The 22493-nt window shown below is 30.5% G+C and overlaps 1 protein-coding gene across 1 annotated transcript in view; it reads left to right on the plus strand.

Moving 5' to 3' along the window:
• The first annotated feature begins 8623 nt into the window (after positions 1 to 8623).
• The window catches only part of LOC141524097 (uncharacterized), a 34131-nt gene continuing 20261 nt past the window's right edge, over positions 8624 to 22493 (plus strand). Inside the window, exons 1-2 of the mRNA XM_074237748.1 lie at positions 8624 to 8728; positions 9080 to 9374. Of these exons, the coding sequence (XP_074093849.1) occupies positions 8624 to 8728; positions 9080 to 9374 (400 nt within the window). The remainder of the gene's footprint in view (positions 8729 to 9079; positions 9375 to 22493) is intronic.

Raw genomic sequence — 22493 nt, forward strand, 5'->3', positions numbered from 1 at the left:
TCACATATTGGAGCGACAGCAGACAGTAGCTTAACTGAGCTTGGTGTCTTGACATAGAAAAATAATCTGAGCAGTTATGGCCATGATTGGTGTTGCATTTGTGACGCTTGGGTACTTCGCTAATGTGTTTATTGGCTGCGCAATTATCGATGACTTGAAGTACTCACAGGATGTTGATAAGTTTGTTGTAAAATACTTCAACAGCCTCAAATTCAAGAGACACATCGATATCATTTTGGACCAACAGGTAAAAACAATAATTTTATATTTTAATTCCTTCAACACTCTTCTGAAGTAATATTTCAGATTGAACCAGCAGACTCAGAAGTAATTCTAAAAGCATACAAAAGTTATCATCCAGTGATCATAACTTCATCAAGTCACCAACCCGAGTTACTAAATTTTCAATTAAACATCAAAAACTGCTATAAAATGCACAACATTATAGGAATTTTCCGGGAAACACGGAGCATCCAGCCGTCTCAATGGCGATCGTTTTATGGGAGTGACTGCTGGAATTCAGCAGCCCCAATGGCCATTTGGATAACCCACTTTGCTGATCTCAACGATCTTCAAAAACTGCTGGCTGAATTCTGGGATAACAACAGCATCAACGTCGTTCTGCTGGTCTTAGATAAGTTAAAAAACAAAACAATTGCCTACACTTATGATCCGTTTGCATTTAAAGTAAAGACTAAGCTTGGAAATCGAGAACGGGGCAAATTGTATGAAATAACTGGCAAAGAAGCGACATTGTTTCCGGATAAGTTAAAAAACCTGAATGGTTATTCAATTCCTATTTCGCTTTACCAACATCAACCGCATGCACGACTGAACAACGATTCAATAGAATTAGCAGATGGTAAAGACGTTAATTATTGCCGTTTTTTATCACAATGGATGAACTTCTCTATAGAATTAAAGACCGCAGAAGTACCGCTTATCAATTACATTGTAAATCTACCAAATAAAACCCGTGTTAATGTTATCGGTGACATAATAACAAACCGTTCCATTTTTATTGGCAATGCGGTTCATTGGGAAATAATAAATACCGCTGTCGTTGATATTGTTTATCCGCAATGGAGATCAAAAATAGTTGTCATCGTTCCAAGCAACGACGATCCTATTCCAGGAATTGTCACCATTTTGCACTCAAACTCGGGGCTGACTTTGGTTCTAATTCTTGTCGCGATTGTTGCGCTCACTCTGTTCTTGATGATCCGTAAAGAAAATGACATTATGATGAAAATTCTGAAGCTTTTGCTGTTTCAGAATGTGGATCAAATTGATGAAAAGAGCCCTGCTAGAATTTTTTGGATATCTTTGATCTATTGGGCGTTTCTGCTGGTCACTATTTTTCAGAGCCAATTGATCAATGATCTAAGCGCTCCGGAATTCTACGATGAAATTGACTCTTTGGATGAATTAGACAAAAGTAATCTTACACTGATGACCAAAGAGTGGGAATGGGAAACTTTGAACAGCTCGAAACTGGAGTCCAAAAGACGGTTGTTGGATCAAGCTGTAGTTGAAGTCGATTTCAGAAAATGCATGTCATTGATGAAGAAGTTTAGAAATGTTGCTTGCAGTATTGATGGCAGTTATGCCAAATTCATCAAAAGTCAAAATACCCTCCAAGCTTCTAATGAGAATTACAATGTTTCAAAAAAAGCGAATTTTCACTTTTTGGACGAGTCTCTGGTCAGTTTTTGGAAGACTTATGCTGTCAAAAAAGACTCTCCTTTCTTGGCCAAAATGAACGAAGCTGCAATAAGGCTTGTTGAAAAGGGTATCATGAAAAAGTGGTATAATGACGACGTGAAGAAGAATTTAAAAATACAGCCAAACAAACCGCTCAATAGTGATATTGGGATGGACCATTATCGCGGGGTTTTCTTGATTTATCTGTTTGGAAATTTGGTTGCTGGAGGCTGCTTTTTAGTCGAAGTCATTTATTATAGACTTAGAATGAAGAATCGGCTTAAATGCTCTTGTGTTTGATAAAATTAAAGTATAGGGAAAAAGAAGGGGAGTTACATTTTGTGGCCTAGATCGAAAAAAATAGACGGTGAAGTAGGGTCGAAAATTCAATTTACTGAGCGAGCATGACACAAAAATTTTTAAATATCATAATTTTATTTTACTGCCTCAAAAAATAGAATTAATAACAAAATTAATAAAGTTAATGCTCTGAACATAGTATTGAAAAATTTAAAATAGTAGCTAATAATTTAAGCTCCTGATGAATTATAATATTAAATTGCATTGCCAAAGCATATGTTGCGCTTATGAATTCAGTAAAAAATGTTAAAATAAAAAATTAAAGTAAAAAGATGTATTGTGAATAAGTAATTTCAATACATGATTGAATAGAATACTAATTTGCATCTTTACATACTATTTCCAATAACGAATAATTTCAGTTATATCAACGTATTATATGGATTATATGTTATGTATATTTATATAGATATAGATATAGATATGGATATATATCTAAGCATAACGAGAACACATTCATTGGTATTCCGGGATAGAGAACAACGAGTACGTGCCTGACGCGAGGGTGTCTAGCAAATGCAATTACTGGCATGGTCTCAATTACCGATCTGCGTCAGCAATTGTTGTTAAAGAGAAACTAGCTAACGCAGTAATGTCCAAAAAGGTAAAAACAACCACGACTGAAGAAACTATGGTTTTTTTTTTTTCATTATAAAATTTAACAACTAAAATAAAACGAGCTGGAGGGTAAAAATGAAAATTTTATTTAATTAAATTTACATTGCGCTGCTATCGAGTGTTTTCTTTAAAACGCCATGCAATTGGGTATTGCGAAAAATCAACAAAAAACGATGAGACGAATGGACATGCGTATGTTTTGTTTTGCCCTGACCTAGCGTTCGCTAGAATTTCCAACCAAGTTCACCACACCCCATAGCATAAATTCCGAACGCTGTTTCTCACTTTATTTACTGACAATGTAACGGGTACTTTTGGCTACTTTTACCACTGGCACGATTTAAAGCTCGCCAGAGTCCACGATTTTCACAAGGGTAAATTTAAATTAAGTCAATTTTAGATTATTAATAATGAAAACATAACTTCTCTATTCTAATAAACAAATCATAATTTTACACGTTTTACAAAACGGCAATTAACAAAACCCCAAGAGGAGAGTAAATAATTTTTCTTGTTGGAAATTTAGAAAAATAACTTTTTTAATTGGTGGAAATTATTTTTGCTGTATCAGAAATTTTTTCACCGGTTATAAATTACTGTAAAGGAAAACATGAAAAATGTAATTTGAAGGTCATATTATATTTTTTAATTAATTATCAAAAATATTTTTTTTTATCTTATAATCTTTTTTAAAAAAAAAAAAAAAAAAAAAAATTGTCTTTGAAAAAAAAATCTTCTATCTAAATTTTTTAATTTTTTATGGTAAAAAAGAGCAAAGTAGTAATTCTGAAGAGCCAACTAAGGAAAGTATTCATCGTTAAGCTATAATTTTATCCACATGAATAAAATGACTTTTTTAGTACCGTGAACTCAACTTATAATTTGTTTTATAAACTAATAATAACAACAGTAAGATTAAAAAGAAAAAGAATTATTTGAAACAAAACTTAAAATTTGAACTCTTTCTAACTTTACTTATGTAACATCTCTCCAAGTTTGATGTTTCACCTTTTTTTTTTTTTTTTATACACACATATACAATAATATAAATATATACCAAGTATATCTATATCAACCCGTCTATATACACACTAAATTCTTTTCCAGTGTGATCTTGTATAGCTTCCTTAAAGTAAAACATATCTTACATGCAAAATATCGTAGTCGCGTATACATATATCCATATCCGGTCTACTTTGTACGCGATCGAAACAAGTTGGTCTAACTATAAGCTACTATCTACTTTATACATATATACATATACATATATATCTTGCGTCCTATCCAGCTACCAACGAATATAACGACTGCAACTACTATACACGGCGACGACGACGGCGTCGTTTTGCATATGGAAATTGGGCACGACGCGGTGTATGAACGTGAATACAAGTCGATCCTTGTACCATGTTTCCGGTCTGTGAATAAAAAGTTAAATAATGATATTTATTTGAGCACGCTAAAATAATACATTTGTTTCCTTATTCAATATCTATCCAATTATCATCCTAATTTACGATTACGTTCATCTTTATATAAACGTCTATTGCTTTTTATTAAAATGCTTTTGCAGCGAATTAAAAGCGAATTTTTAAGTTGTTACAGTCTGTTTTCAAGTGGGTCAATTTTTGAATGGAAGAGAATAAAATATTCGGAATCTTGGATTTCAACATTTCAGTAAATTCACTGATAATATGATTAAGTTGATTCAAGAGAAAAAATCTACAAAAAAAAAAAAACATTCATTTGAAAAAAATTAGTTTTTTCGAGAATTAACCATAACAATTTTTTTTCCTTCTCAATTTTTTCAAATTAGAGATTGAAACGAACATATATCAAGTTTTAGATGCCATAAAGGCGTATAGCTTGAATCTACAAAAATTCTACAAAATTTATTGGACAAGTAAACTGAAAAATGTCTATGTTTATGGTTTTACATGTACTTTATTCTTTTTCTTTTATACCTTTACTATCTGGCTTTTACCTTGGCATTTAAATCTGAATAAATAAATAAAATGAATAAAAACATCTATCGTTTATAATTTAGTCATAAAATATTCAAGATATCAAACAATAAGTAGTTTCTTATAATTGAAAAAATGTTCATTAAATAAAATGATCCTGATATCATCACAGAAAAATTATTTTTATGTAAGAAATATAATCTACAGTGTATAATTGTAACAACATGCAATTTCTAAAATCAGTAAACAAAATTTTTATAAATAAAAAAATATATTTGATTTTATAATCAAGGTTTGATATGAGTATTGTAGAAATTCACTTGTTAGTTGAAAAATATACAGATATATTTTTGAATAAAATAAAATAATAACTTAAATGTAAAAATGTGGCATTCTTAAGAAAAGTCAGTATTATCTTGAATAAATTTTAACTCCCTCAAATCAAGAGAAAAAAACACTTAGGGTGAAAAAATATGTACTTTTTTTAGGAACAATAAAATACTCGAATGAAAATTTTTTCCATTCAAGAATAGAAATATTCTCTAAAAAAATAAGATGCAAACTTTGAAAACAAGACTGAAAGTTTAAAGAAAAATATTCACTTGAATCATGTCATTTTTTTCTGTGTATGTTCTTTACATCGGTTTGTTTATCCACATGACAGACTAGACGGGTGAATTTATAATAATAAATTGAGGATTGAAAGTATGGATCAAAAGATCCCAAAGGAACCTAAGTGTAAAATGTGAAATTTATAAATAAAAATATATCTCTATGCGGACCCGGATCGTATTAATTCTGAGTTCCGTCCCGAATAATATCACGGTTCAAGGCTCATGCTATTATGTATAACTATAACTATAACTATAACTATAACTATAATTATAATTATAACAGAGCTTTAATGCAATTTGCCAAGAGCTTTATTCTTTGGAGAGTTAACTTCATTTCAAGTGTAATACTTCCTGTGTAATGTGTAATATTTAATGCTCAATGTGAATGTGAAATCCATCGTTTTTCGTGCATATGCGTATTACACGCGATTCTAGTTCCCAAAAGACTCCACTTAACGTCCGTATGACTATACATTCATGCGGGGATGATTTATTTATTTGTTAATGTTGTTTAATACGGTAAAACGTTTTATTCATTTGTATATGCTTATTTTCATTTTAATTATTGTTATTAATTTCGTAATTGACAATTTTTCTGATTAAATCAGTTGTAAACACACTTGACAGTCAGACAATGTTGAATTTTATTTTATCTTATTTATTTATTAAGTTGAATACTATTTGAGAGGAATTCAAGCAAGTTTTTAACCCTTCGTTGTAGGGGACGCAAAAACAATTCAATTGATATATAACAATCATTAGAAGTAAATTTTTTTTATAGGGATAATTTCACCGGCACACAAAAAAAAAAAAGTTGTCTGTACTTGGGACGCGCCACATATATTCCCATGTAATTTGACCCGCTGAACCCGAATTTGAGGTCCGTTTGGCCCCTACACCCTAGGATTTTGAGAAAACTGTAAAAAACCGAAAAAAAACGGGAAAATTGGGGGTTTTGGTGATTGAAAAATTTTTTTAGATTCTAACTATGCATGATTTTCATGTATTTCGATCTGCTTTATACTTATCTGAAGTGTACTCAGACCAGCAGCCATTAAAAGTCTAAGTAAATCCCGAAAAACCCATGAAAATTGCGAAAAAAAACAAAAAATTCCCAATATTGTGATAAAAAAATGTATTGAGCTAAATATATGATGATTTTCATGTAGGTTTATCGACGACATATAAATCTCCAACTTTTATAACTCAGACGTCTCGAAAACATCAAACAAATGTGCAAAAACCCCGAAAATTGGAAAAAAATCAAATGTAATATAATAAAAATCGAGTTATTATTCAAAATAAATAAAAAAAATCATATCATTCGATCTGTGGTGCATAAAAAAAAAGTATTTCGTCCTAAGACTTAAAAAAAATTAATTTTTTCGGAAAATATCATCAAAACCCTTTGGATTTGAATTTTAATTCGTTCTCCGCTTATATCTCACCCTTTTATCTTCAAACGTCCTGCATAAAGGGTTTCTCTTTCGTTTCCTCTCTTCTTCGGGTAAATCTCTCTTCAGAGTCCAACAATGATCTGCCATCATATTTACATCCCACGTTCCTTGATATCGTTTTTCCATCACACTAATGTCTTGATGGAATCTCTCACCTTGCTCTTCACTAAAATCACCAAGATTTTCAGGAAAGTGTGAAAGATGAGAATGTAAATAGTGCAATTTTGTATTCATTAAGCAACCTAAAGTATTATAGTTGTATAACAACTCGTCAACTAAAGTTGCGTAGTTATCACTTTTCGTATTCCCTAAAAATTGCTGTGATACTTCCTTAAAACTTCCCCAAGCTGCTCTCTCAATCTCGTTCATCTCATATTCAAGATTAGCATCCTGGAATAGAGTCCGAATTTGGGGTCCATCAAAAATTCCTTCTTTTAATTTAGCGTCACTTATAGCTGGAAATTTTTCGCCCAAGTACTTAAAACAGTTTCCATCTTTATCCAGAGCTTTGACAAATTGCTTCATAAGGCCAAGCTTGATATGAAGTGGGGGCAGCAAGTACTTGGAAGGATCAATTAGAGATTGTCGCGTAACATTGTGAGAACCAGGATTCAAATTTGTTCTTGTTGGCCATTCTTTTTGAATGTAATGATTCTTTCGGTCTCGGCTATCCCACAAACATAAGAAGCAGGGGTACTTTGTGAACCCTGATTGTTGGCCTAGCAATATTGTTGCAATTTTCAGATCACCACAAACCTTCCATTGATGTTCTGAATAGTTTATTTTATCTAATACAACCTGTAAATTGTCATAAGTCTCCTTTAGTTTAGTCGAATGAGCTACTGGAATCGGTGCCAATAAGTTTCCATTATGAAGAAGCACAGCTTTAAGACTTCGCCTAGAGGAGTCAATAAAAAGCCTCCATTCTTCGTCTTTGTAAGTGTTTGGCTTCAACTCATCGATCAGTCCTTTTACATCTGAACAGTACACAAATGAATTTTCGCTGTCTTTTGTAAAATACTTCCGGAACTCTTTTTCCCTATCACGATAAAAATAAGCTGTTGTATTTTTAGCTAATAAATTTTTTTCCTTAAAGCTGAGGCTAAATGTTCAGCTTTTACCTTAGATAGTCCTAAGTCTCGTACAAGGTCATTCAATTCAAGTTGATCGAAGACTTCAGGGTCTTTACTTCTAGGAACACCACTCGGGATGTATTCTTCATCCTCAGAATGGATCTCTTCGGGTTCAGGATCGATTTCTTCAAAGTTATCTTCAACTTCCATCTCTTCATGTTCATTCACTGGTTCAGGAGCTGCAGGTTCTTCGACATTCAAAACTTTTTCTGCTGGCACAACTGATGTTACGTTGGCATATTGAATTTTATGTTTGGTTGTCGAAGAAAAACCTGAAACTTCCGTCGTGCAAAAATAGCAGTTTTTTTGACTCGTTGGTGCAGACCAAATCACAGGTTTTGAAAATTTCAAGCACTGTTTACTTTTCGTCTGCTCCCAACGAGTAAGCATCGTCGTGGACACCGATTGCAAAGTGAATGTGGTACCCAAGTTGCTTCCCAGTTCGTAATCTGGATACCGAAGCAGGTTTCGTAGACATTTTTCAATTTGTTTGAAAAAGATCTACGACTTTTCGTTACTTCAAATTCTCCACATATGTAACAGAAGCAATTGGAGTTTTTGTTACATATGTGAGAGACACTTCTTGTCATATTAAACCCTTCAGAAGCCAAGTCACCCACTAATGAAGAGCTGCAGTCACTTGATGACGACGCCTGCGAGCCTGCTTTCTCACTCTGACCAGACGCCGATACTGGGATTCCGGGTCCCTGCATCGTAAAACACTTATTACTTGTGCCTGCCATGACGGCATTCAAGCCGTTAACCCAGGGACTATGCCAGACGGTCCTGTTGCCCGCCGTCACCACGTGGAGGTGCCCTGGTTACAGGCACAAGCATTTAAGCAAGAAATCGATTCTGAGCCCAAAAAGTTCCTAGAAGTGAAAACCCTGAAACATCAGCTTAAAGAAAAAAAAATTTATTAACTAAAAATACAACAGCTTATTTTTATCGTGATAGGGAAAAAAAAATCTGATAACATTTTTAAAACGGCGAAAATTCATTAGTGGACTGTTCAGATGTAAGAAGTTTGATTGATGAGTTAAAGCCGAACACTTTCAGGACGAGGAGTGAAAGTTTTTCATTGCTTTGTCTAAGCGAAGTCTCAAAGCACCGACTCCAGTAGCTCATTTGACCAAAAATCATTGAAAAGTTTGTGGTGATCTGAAAATTGCTACACTAGTTAAGCCAACAATCTGGTTCACAATATATCCCTTCTTGTATGTTTGTAGAATAGTCACGATCGGAAAATTCCCTACAGTAGAAAAGAACGGCCAACAAGAAAGAATTTGAATCATGGTTCTCACAACGTTATGCGAGAATCTCTCATTAATCCTTACAAGTACTTGCTGCCACCACTTTATATCAACCTTGACCTTATGAAGCATTTTGTCAAAGCTCTCGATAAAAATGGCAACTGTGTTAAGTACTTGGACGAAAAATTTCCAGCTATAAGTGACAATAAATTGAAAGAAGGAATTTTTATGTACCCCAAATTCGGACTCAATTCCAGGATGCTAATCTTGAGTATGAGATGCACAAGATTGAGAGAGCAGCTTGGGGAAGTTTTAAGGAAGTATCTCGAAATTTTTAGGGAATGTGAATACAAAATTGCACTATTTACAATCTCATCTTTCACACTTTCCTGAAAATCTTGGTAATTTCAGTGAAGAAAGAGAAGAAACATTCCATCAAAACATGAGTGGATGTCAATATGATGGTAGATCATTGTTGGACTCTGAAGAGAGATTTACCCGAAGAAGAGAGGAAACGAAAGAGAAACCCTTTATGCAGGACGTTTGAAGATAAAAGGGTGAGATATAAGCGGAGAACGAATTAAAATTCAAATCCAAAGGGTTTTGATGATATTTTCCGAAAAAATTAATTTTTTTTAAGTCTTAGGACGAAATACTTTTTTTTTATGCACCACAGATCGAATGATATGATTTTTTTTATTTATTTTGAATAATAACTCGATTTTTATTATATTACATTTGATTTTTTTCCAATTTTCGGGGTTTTTGCACATTTGTTTGATGTTTTCGAGACGTCTGAGTTATAAAAGTTGGAGATTTATATGTCGTCGATAAACCTATATGAAAATCATCATATATTTAGCTCAATACATTTTTTTATCACAATATTGGGAATTTTTTTTTTTTTCGCAATTTTCATGGGTTTTTCGGGATTTACTTAGACTTTTAATGGCTGCTGGTCTGAGTACACTTCAGATAAGTATAAAGCAGATCGAAATACATGAAAATCATGCATAGTTAGAATCTAAAAAAATTTTTCAATCACCAAAACCCCCAATTTTCCCGTTTTTTTTCGGTTTTTTACAGTTTTCTCAAAATCCTAGGGTGTAGGGGCCAAACGGACCTCAAATTGGGGTTCAGCGGGTCAAATTACATGGGAATATATGTGGCGCGTCCCAAGTACAGACAACTTTTTTTTTTTTGTGTGCCGGTGTTTTTAATTCCATAAAATCAATTATTACTTTCCATTCCTAGCAACAAAATCTCCTCTTTCAATTAAAACAGGAAAAAATCCAAAACGAAAAATTATAACAATACAATAAAAACTGTTAAAACAGTTTATAAAAACAATAATTGGTTATTGAACGAAAAATGCAATCCAATATTATTTAACATAATTAAAAATAAAACTGGAAGCGGATATTAATTAATATAAATTTTTTGATATAGAAATGAATGACAGGGAGAGAGCACACTCGATATTTGATCCAATGAGAGCTTAAAAACCAAAAGTTAATAAAAACGGGAATATAGATAGGAAGCGAATGAGGGTGAATGCAAGGATAAGGGAGAGGGAGATATAGAGGGAGTAGGAAGTTGAAACGAGAACAAGATACAACAGTAGGGGTAGTTTAGCCGGGATGGCCCGGGCAGAACGCGTGCTCCTGCTTTTGCTTCTGCTTCTGCTGGTGCTTTTCTCCGCTGTCGTTCCGGGATTTGCAGCTACGTTGCTATGCAACCGCTTGTGTGACGTCAGATGTGACGTCACTGGGATGCAACCACTTCCCCAAGTGTATGACACGTGTCTGTCCTCAAAAATTTTTTCTTTCACAATTTTTTTAATTTAAATAATTATTTTAACTTTTGTACCAATTTTAATGACGATATTTAATTAGAAGTATAAGGTTTTAATTATTGACGGATTCAAAGTAACTTGTTGAATAATTAATTATTGGAGTGGCCACTCAATAAGCTGTTTTATTAAAAATTCAATACTTCTCATTAAATTATTACTTTAATTTAAAATAATGAACGCGAAATAAGGTCAGTCTTTTTTTAATTTTATTATTATTGACATTATTATTTTTGTGAAAAAAATTATAATCATTTCAAAGTTAATTATCAAGTATATTACTCTTAAAAGATCAAAGCCGACTTTTATCAATTAAGTTGCTCTCAATGCAAAAAAATTAGTTGAAACTTTCACGTCCCAGAAGATATTTTCATGAAAAACTCTATGAAATATTTTCGTAACAAAGTTATCGAGTGAAACAAGCAAGTTACAAGGCATATATCGAATAAAAGGGATGAAGGTATGCTCAACTGATTACGCTCGGTGAAACGTAAACCATCATTTTTTTTCAGTAGTAGGTATTTTGTGATCAAAGACACAAGGTCATGGAAATAGATATCCTATAACCCATCGTTAAATTTTTTGGAAAATAAACTGTTTATTTTTATTTGAAGATTTAAGTTTTTTTTTTTTTTCATAGAACTTATAATAAAAATTAGAGAAAGTTTAAGCTATGGATAATTTAAAAATATATAGACTTTTAAATCCTCCTTATTGGCTACAGTAACTACTACAAATAACTTTTTCGATATTGAGGTTTTTGTATTTACAATTTTTACAATTTCATAAACTTTTGATTTGAAAAAATATTTCGATTCGAAATTTTAAACCAATCTCAGTATTCTTTTTATGTTTCTCTTTGAAATGTAGAAACCAATATTTAAATATTTGTTAAATAACAGAAATAAATTTCGCTTTATGTATTCAACTCTGGGATGCGTGTACACAACTGGCTGATTAAATTTCCAATTGAACGATATTTTAGTTTCTCAAACTGCATGATTATTGTGTAACTTCCCATTATAAATTTAGCTAAACTAAACTTAAGTCCAAGACTAATGAGCAGCGCCTTTTCGGAAGCAAAAAATTTTTTTCAGTTCATTTTTGACAAAATATCAATTCAAATTCAGACTACAAAGTTTAAAAAAAATTTTTTTTCAATTCTGTTTGATATTTATTAATTAAAGTTTCCCAAACATATTCCCTACGTGAAGTAAATATCTTTAAAATAAATGCTGTCAAATAACATTTTAAACTTGGACACTGTAAATACGCCAATATTCGATTAAGTTTACAGAAGCAAGAAAAAAAAGTAAAGGTTGTATCAAACCTGAAAATGAAAGTTTGTAAAGAATTCCAATCAAATGGTTGGATATTGAGTTTTAAAATCGTTTTATGTATCAACAAATCATTTTAAATTGTGTATTTTCTCTAAATGTAATACAACGTTAAGGGAAGCTAAACAAGTCTACAAGTAGGTCACAAACACTACTACCGACTACCCAAGAATAATTCTATATATGTCAAGTAATTTAAGTTACAGTCAACATCATCGGACAGTTGCCAATTATCGGTCGTCATTTCAATACCGAGTTAGTGCTGTTTAAAACTAGTTTCACTGAAAAATAAAAATATCATCATGTGAATTAAAATGACTTTTACGAATTTTTTTATTACTCTGAATTAAAAAAAAAAATATTTTTTAAAATGAAAAAGATATTTTCTTAATTAAAGTTCTTTAATGTTTCTATGCAAATAAAATTTTTTTTAATTTTAAGAAAAAAAGCTTTTTTAGTCCAAGAATAAATTTTAGAAGACAAATGTTCTTGATTTAAATTTACTTTTTTTTTTCTTTGTATTAAAAAACCATTATCTATTAATTAAAATAAAAAAAAGAAAATTATCGATTTCATAAACTAAAACTTTCTTATTAATTTCCCTTTGATTTTTTTTATCACCCACGGGTAATTTTACCATGGTAATAACTCGAATATTCTATTCTATATTATACGAATAAGTTATATTGGGTGGTTAGACATTTAAACGAGTAAACTGGTATTATATGAGAAAGTTAGAACTTGATCAAACTTTATTGAGAATTTGTGGCGATGTGAACTGGAGTAGGAGTTCGAGTCGAAGGGAAGACAAACTCTGAAGGCTCTCTCTTCTTATTTGAATTATACCCGGACTTGTGTTAAATCGAGTTATTGGATCTATGGAATCTCCAGCTCTCGTCTATTATCCAAAAAAATTAAAAGCAAAAAGGTATTTAAATAATTTTTTTTCAGTTTATCCTGAAGAAATTAATTTAAAAAGCAACACTAAGAAATTAGTAGAAGTATTATAATTTATTAAAGTGTGCAGACGTTGAATAATTTATTTCCCAACATGCATTAAGTGATAATGTGCGACATTAAGGAGATGTGCGACCTTAAAAGGACAACTTTTCAAAAGGTTTATAAAGTTTATTATGTAGTTTAATTATAACAACTCTCAAAAGCTTTATATTAAACAACTTTGCATAATATCTTGCATACTAACCGTAGATTTATATCCTTGGCTCTCTACGAATCTGACTAACGTTCAAAGTACGTCATATACATTTTTAGCTTTATTTTTCGTTATCTTTTTACCCTCAACATTTCATGTGTAGAAGTTGTTATAAGTTATGAAGGAGCTTCTTTATCAGTACACTTAATCAAATAGTATTTATTTTTTCACTTTGACTTTAGAATTTTTTTAAACATATTTTATAGACACGATTATCTCACCTTATCTTTAGAATTATCGATCCTCATGAAAAAATTTTTACATATAATCATCCGTAGATAATTATCAGCTTTACGACCATGTCAAGCAATGAATTAGAATAGAAAAAATAATTTAGTATCATTTTTGAATTTTTTATTTTTATTTTGATTTTTTTTTGTTAGAACATAAATTAACATCTCTTATTAATTTAAATAAAAACCAATGTCAAGTACTGCCTTCAATGTCAGGCAAGCAATTGAAGGTTGCTAGTTATGGTAAATGTTTCATAGTTTTTATAAAAAATCAAGTTTAATTGAAATTAATATAAAATTTCGTTATTAACATAGAATTAGTGTTTATGACAACTTTAAATTATTGTTCCTTTTTTAAACGTACAAAAGTTTATGTTAATATTTGAATTTTTTCAGCATCTTTGAGCATTACAGGAAAGTTTGTTGCAAAACAATTGGGTGGTTTCACATTCACAAGGATGCAATGTGGATGCGAATGACAGTGCCGGGAACTAGTGGGAACGGAGTATACCCTCAGACTTTAATGTAGACCCTATATGTCGACAACATCTCCAATATCTCCTGCGTCTGACGGACAATTGAGTCTCGTTACTGTCAATTTCAGACTTTGTCATCCACCCTCCCGAATCATTTCCGTTGAGTTCTTATTTATTCTGCTATCTTTCGTCCTTCTAAAAAAAATTGTTTTCATAGTAATTATCACTTTTTTTTTTTATAAATTACAAGAAAATACTCTTGATAATATAGATTACCAAAATTATCTTTATACCAATTATTCTCGTTGTTCCGAGCGTAAAAAAATGAACATTAATAATTTTCTAGAAAAATTTTAATGAAAAAAAAGAAATGACTGACCTTTTCATAAAAAAAAATAATTACGGCATCCTTCTATTAAAATAGATCGTCGCAAAAAGGGATAATTGAAAAAAAAATTTCCATCGTTATAAAGTTCTCGTAGTATTAATGTCAAAGGCTGACTATTACTTACAATAATTGATAGCTGTAAATAAATTCCTCGCTCAAGGATAAAAAAAAATTTTTCAGTGATAATTAAATAGCTGGTCGAGAGCGGTAATCAACTTACATCGTACACCTTGTGCATCGATTCTCTTATTGAAGGCATTACTTTTTCCCTCACACACACACACACACACACACACACACACACACACACACACACACACACACACACACACACACACACACACACACACACACACACACACACACACACACACACACACACACACACACACACACACACACACACACACACACACACACACACACACACACACACACACACACACACACACACACACACACACACACACACACACACACACACACACACACACACACACACACACACACACACACACACACACACACACACACACACACACACACACACACACACACACACACACACACACACACACACACACACACACACACACACACACACACACACACACACACACACACACACACACACACACACACATTAACAAAAAATAAAGACAGAAAATGAAAATAAAGAAAGTGGCGGTTCGACGGTGATTTACGAGAAGCGTGGTTCACAGTAAATGCCACCTGCCACTCCATTAACGGTAACGACACGACGTGACACTACAACGCGACCCATTAAACCAAGAACAATGACACTTTAGTTGCCAGAAAAATGACCATGCAGTCCAGATATAGACACATGTTATGAATTGTCACATTCGTCCTCGTGATTTTGTTGATCAACTTCTAACGAAGTTAAAGGCTTGAAAATTTTTTAAAAGAGGAAATCAATAATCAATGCTCTTTCCTACATTTTCCAATACCTCATCTCAATGTCATCGAAAGCTCCCTGGAGACCATTTCTAATTTTTGAAGATTAAGAAAATTGCAAAGCTGCATAATAACTATAAAGATGCGCGCGCGGTATTAAAAAAAGCGGAATCGATATAGAACGGGGTTGGGAGTAAGTCCGGAGTCACTACCACCCTCAGGTCACCTCCCAAAACGCAAGATCTCGCTGGCAGTGGTTAAAGGTCAAGGTCGGGAACCGTTTCCTGCACTAGCGAACAGCGAATATGAACATCAACATAAGTACTAACTCTTTTGGTACCAACTCTAGTGTGTTGATCATATACTTGGCCAAAATAGGATACGTTTTAATATGAGCATTGCATATTCATGGATGCTGAAATTATTTTTAATAAAAGACCTAGAATTTTTATTTTTAGAATATGTTCTCTTGTGAAAAAGATCTTTTTTTTTACAGAATTTTTTTATCATGATTTTTTACAATCTCTGGTTAGATTGAAATTTTTTCAAGCATAAAAATATTTACTTAATTAAAGTATTATACGCAGAAAAAAATAAATTTAATTCAAGAAAAATATTCTTTAATTAAGAAAAGTCGTAGGAAAAAAAAAACGATTTTGTTGCTTGGAGAATTTTCTTTTCTAGATTCTAAATTCTTACTTTAAAATATTTTTATGCTTGCTTTATAAGTATACATGTTAACTCATTATATAATCTAGACTGTAAAAAATTTTGGGAATGAATGTAGAGTGGATGATTTTCAATTGATTTACTTACGAAGTAATTTTATTATTATTATCAGTATTTTTTTTTTCCAAAATAATCCGTGTTCTTTCCATTAGAAGCATGAGCGATTTCAATTATCACCTCAGAAATTAAATTATGACACCAGAGTAATTGTGTTAATTGAAACAAATATAATTACAATCTCACCCTTTCTATGTTAATTACACTCACGTAATATGATGATGACTTTACTACTTAAATTAATATTTTATAAAACAAAGTCATATCATACCTCTATTAATTTTATAGAATACTCGAGAACTGAGAATAAAGTTTATAACTTTTAGAGTATTAAATTAAAATGTATCAGTAGGCAACAGTTTTAATTCACGCGACATTTAATGTTGAAGATAAAATATAGGGCGGAACTATTGATTTATGAGACAGTGATACAAATTAATCAGTTTAAATTTAATACACTCCAATCAAAATAATGATTTAATTAATTCAATTAATATAGCATAAATTGCTAAGTGAAGTATTAAAACGCTTTCGCTTGATATAATCAGTAATTAAACATTTCTATTTCATTTCTATCTCCAAAAGACAACTCCCGTCACTTTGACGCCGTTAGTCTATTTTTCATCATCATAAATATATCTAAAAAAACGGATTTTACGGTAAAAAGTAAAAGACTTGTGCAGCAGAATGAATTTAAAGTAACAAGAGAAAAATGAGCGTTAATGCAAGAATGTTGTACTATTTCAAATAAAGCATGCTTGAAAGCGTTTTAAATTTTATTTCTTTATTTTTCATTATTTAAGTTAATGTAAAAACATTTTTTTCTTTATTAATAATAATTTTTTATAAATTAATTTTATAAAAAAAATTTCTTATAAATTAAAATAATTCCAAAATTTAAATTTTTTCAAGATATCGTTAAAAAATTCAAAAATTTTGATAATCTTATTATTTTGAAAGCTAAATTTAGCAGAAAGTTTTTGTTAAAAAATAAAGCAAAAAAAAATTTTTTTCAACCAAAAAAAGTAACAGAACAGAAATTAGCTTCCTAATTTTTGAAAAATTTTCAAACGCAAGAATTTAAATTTGACAAATATTAAAATGTCAATTATTTGACATTTGAGTATTTAATTTTCCAATTAGTCAAAAATTTTTAATGCGAGATGATAAATCCTAATTTTAAAATCTTCATTAAATTTTTTTTCGCTTTTGTAGAACAAATAAATTATCCTTCTTAAAACTTAAAAAGTTTCGAAAGAGTTAAACCAAAAAAATAAACTCCATCGTCTGAAAATAAAAAAATTAAAGCCATCAGCCGTCAGAAAATGTAAAACCTCCTGATACTGATTAATCAACTGTCAAAATGTTGAAATGATTAATTTAAAAAAATTTAGCAAAGTAACATAATAAGTAATAAGCTAAAATTATCATGAATTATTAATTTATTAAAACGTAGACGAAAAAAGTGGGTCGCATAAATTTAAAAAATGATTTAATGTATCTATGAAAATTCGATACACATTCACATGCGAGGAAATAGTTGTACAGAATTTATCTAAATGCATTATCTGAATCCCAGTTGGTACTGCCAGTGTTTCTCAACCATGTGTTTATTAAAATCTCTCACTGTATAAAATTTATATATATACAGATTTATATAAAATGAGAGGTAATCCCGTAAGTGTTTGAATGCCATAAATGCGATAGTAACGGCTGGTAGTTAAACTACACTTGTGTACTCTATAACTGCACACCATTATGTACACGTACATCGAGTATATAAATGAATATCTGTGACTATGCTTTAGTCTATATTTACAGAGAGAGAAATACAAGAGAAACATGAGAGACATCCGCGCAGTTACCAAATACAGGTCATAGCGCCTCGTCAATAACGGCGCACAACGTCGACGCGGTACAACTAAACCCTCTTTCTTTATTCTCAATTCAAGTTCCTCGGGAGCTTACTTTCTCTAACATCATCGTGAGCTTCGCCCCGTCGAGATCGACTTAACAATGGAACTACTGACATACTTTCTATCCAAAACAGAACCAAACCCTCAAGCCCTCAAACTCCTAATTCTTAAATAACACAATCAACTCTTCGTCTTCTTCTTCTTCTTCTTGCTCTTTTTTCTTCTTGTTCTTCATCATCAATAGCAAAGTTTCATTCTATTCTTCTTGTTTGTTTCCTCACCATTAATATCAAAGTCCTTTCTTTTTTGTCTTTCCTCCTTTCCTCGCTTTTTGCTAGTTTTCTCTCGCTTATTCTTCATTAATATTAGAAGTTTCTTCTTCCTTTCGTCGTCTTCATGAATATTGAAGTTTTCTTCTTTTCTTACTTCGTTATCATTAATATTCAATGTTCGTTCCTAGGACATCATCGTTAGCAAAGTCTTCTTTATTTATTTCTTCATGATCAATGCCAAGATTTTTTTCTTTCTTATTTTTAATACAAAATCCAAATTTTGTACTTCTTCTTTATCATAAAAATGACAGACTTATTTTTCATAAATCTTCTTTTTCAAAATTATCATAAAAATTTCCTTCTTTTAATTTTTATTCTTGATCAATGTCACACTTTTTTTTTTTCATTACGAACAAGATCAAAATGTTATCAAAATGACAGTTTTCTTTTTCTCATACTTTTTCGTCTACTTTCTCAATATCAAAAATTAAAATTTTCTTGCAACGCTTCTTTGATAAAAATATTTATTAAAATTTCCCTCTTCTTCATTAACAAGAAAATATTTTTTTACTTCTTTAAAATCATAACTAAAGATTTCATCCCTTTCAAAAATAAAAATTTATAATAGACTGCGCCAAAATAATCTACTAATTTTTTTTTATCATTACAATTTTTTGAAAGCTTGATTTTTTAACTTTAAAACTTTCTAACTACTAAACTACTAAATGATCAGAAATAATAAATACATACATGTATTATCTAAGGCAATTGAATTCTTAAAAAAAAATATCTCATAAAATTTTTCGATAAATTGCTTTCTTTAAAAGTTATTTCGAGTAAAAGCGATACATAATAATTTTCCATTTTCTCGCTTTTGATCCCCTTTTATCGCTTAATAAAACACTTTGACATTTTATATCGTAAATATTTATTTTTTATCGAAAAAATTATTGGAATTTATCAAAATTAATGATATTTTTCAATAAATACTTTTTATAAAAATTTTATGTATATCTATAAATTATTTATACGTTCTTATGATATTTTCAATTTTTTTTTTTTTTTCTAAAAAGTATTTCAAGCACTATTTTTTTCTAGAAATTTTGTTATAAAAATATCACATCGTCACCATAAAAATTAAAATAATAATCATCAATACCAAATCCTTTTTTTTTTAACTCCTTTAAAATCAATACCAGACCTCCATCAGCTTCAAAAAAATCTTACCCATCACTTCTTTCCATCAATAGCAAGCTCTGAATTTCTTCACCTCTTTTTACCTCCTGTATTTTTTCTTCCTCTCCTCTATTCAACATCTTCGATCATCACTCTAACTTAAATTTACCCTCAACGTCCTACTTTCAAATGTCTCGTGTAAGTTCCTCGTACAATTTTGTGCCTAATAATTTACCGACAAGTACTTTCGAATAAATGTAAACTCTGATGTCTACAGATAATTAATACCCGTGTAGACACTATTAATTTAACTAAAAATACAAAACTGAGCATACTTCTGGAGAACATAAAATTTACTTAGCAAATAACTCTATTAAAATATAATAACAAGCCTCTTATTTTTATTTTTTTCTCAAGTTTTAATCAGAACATATTTCAATTTAATAAAAATACTAAGGTACCGACTGCTAACGAATAGAGCGTTTTAATTAATTACACTGCGACATTTGAACTTTTGAGTTAACTTTCTCGGGTGGGAGTCAAGTGCTTTTTGGCAGACACAGCAGTCATTCGTTTTATTTGGTTTAGAAAGGTCAGAGAAACAGTAAACCTCTGAAGTTTACGAGGGTACGGCCACCTATGTTTACTAGTATAGCTGCAGGAAAAGAATCGAGGACTCCATCAGGAGGGTTTATATTGTATACACAAAATAGAAGAACCAGTGTGTCAGCTGTTTAAGATATTACTACTGATCATTACTTCATTTGTATTTTTTATTATTTCAAATAAAAGTACAATAAAAAAAAACTAGTTGAATGAAGAGATTTATTGTTGATACAAGAATAAAATTTCTTTTAAAAGAAAAATTCTTTTTTTAAGTTTTAATTCGTAAGACTGCCGCTAGATGGCCAGGTGGCGTAAGTGAGCTCGCTGTCAGAGTTGTAGAGCTTGAAAAAATTCGATATTTTGAATAAACTACTGTAAATATTTTTAGTATTATAATTTTATGAAAGAAATTTTATCAATTTTTTTTGATCTTCTATTGATGACATCATAAATTTTCAGAAAAAAAATTCAAAGTATCTAACTGAAGGATTTTACACTCTGAAAAAAATATTAAATTATAAATATTTAAATACACAAAAATTATTAACCGCTATTTTTTCTGAGCCGTTTTTAATTATTTAAGAGATAGTAGGATAAAATTAGTATGAGGACCAATGCAATAGATAAATTCCTACAAATTCTACTTAACAAGACGAACCCAACTGTTTGTTACATTAGATAATATAGACGGTGCATTAAAAACTTTTTATCACTATCAGATAAAAATACTTGATTTATTCAGATTTTTTCTAAACAACACTGAACATCGACTCGTTTATCATGTCAGACTATCGGAACTCCACTAGCCGTCGGATCCATCTGGATCATTTATCTTGTGTTATCAGGTCAAACTTGATGTCTTTCGATTAATCAATGCTGGAGAAATGATGAGCCGAACGTTCTACCCAGTATCGCATTATTTTTATATTTTATTGTTATTTTTTTATTATTACATTTTTTCATTTAACGATTTCCCAGGTGTACTTTGATGACGTCGATGTTAAGAGAATTGCAATTTCACGGCTCGTTAAAGCCTTTAAATTGTCATGTCCGTAGATGCAGCTTTTTTTTTCTCAATAAAAAGTTGCGCAGTTAAATGAAATTTATTGATTAGAGATTTTTTATAAGTAAAGTGGGTCTGAACTACAATAAGGTGATTGCTCGTGAGATTAAACTTGTATTATTTCCGCCGCTGAACTTCGGTTAAAGATTATATCAATGTGAGCTTAAAATAAGGATATAATATAATATATGTATGATGTAAGGATTTAAAAGTATCCGATGTACGGGTCTGGTGGGAAATTTCCCAGATTTAATTTATCCCGGATACAAAGCTTGAGCTTAATGAGTTGGAGATTATTTTATGGAGAATGATGCAAAAAAATATGCTTTTATAAATATTTCGCTAAAGTAATGAGGAAATGTGCTTTTTTTATCTACCAAGAGATATAATATAATGGGCTTTAGTGATTTTTTTTGTTTGCCTTATACTGAGTTTAAGTATCCGTATAATATTCTCTTGGGAAATTCTACGGATTTAAAATTAACATTTTAATAATAAATAAATTTGTGTAGCATACTGAAACTAAAAAAAAAGAAAAGGTTAAGCTTGGAGGTCACATCTTCCTTCTCTAATGGATTTATTGAAATTGACATTAAATTCAATTTTCTTTAATTTAATTTTATGCATTTGAACATATTTTGAATTTTTGAGAAAATTGGAATGTTAATTTTTTTTTTTTTTATTATGATTAAAAAAAATTTTTTTTCTCAATATATTGACTAACAATTTTCTGCTAAATTTGGTTTTATAAATATTAAAATTATTATCATTTCTTAATTCTTCATATGTATCATAAAAAAAAAAAATAAATAATTAGAATCAAATGAAACTTTTTAACCAAGAATGTAATTTTGAATCAAGCAGAAAAATTCTTGAATCAAATAAAATTTTTTTTGAACAAAAATTTTGTACTTCAAAAATTTCTCTGTTTAATTAGAAATTATTTGGTTCAAATTTTTTTTTTTTTTTTAAATCAAATTAATTTTTTTACTGGTCCAAATAATATTCAATTATATTATAGAGAGTTAAATTTTAGAACTTTTTAAAAGTTGATTAAATATGATTAACCTATAAAAGTTGAATTTATTGATTGCAAATTTTAAAATTAATCTCGAAAAACTTTTATAAAAAATTAATTGACTAATAAATGAAAG

The sequence above is a fragment of the Cotesia typhae genome, unplaced genomic scaffold, assembly GCF_013202065.1.
Source record: "Cotesia typhae breed Kobodo isofemale line unplaced genomic scaffold, CoteBio_Ctyphae contig_22, whole genome shotgun sequence".
Classification (NCBI taxonomy): domain Eukaryota; kingdom Metazoa; phylum Arthropoda; class Insecta; order Hymenoptera; family Braconidae; genus Cotesia; species Cotesia typhae.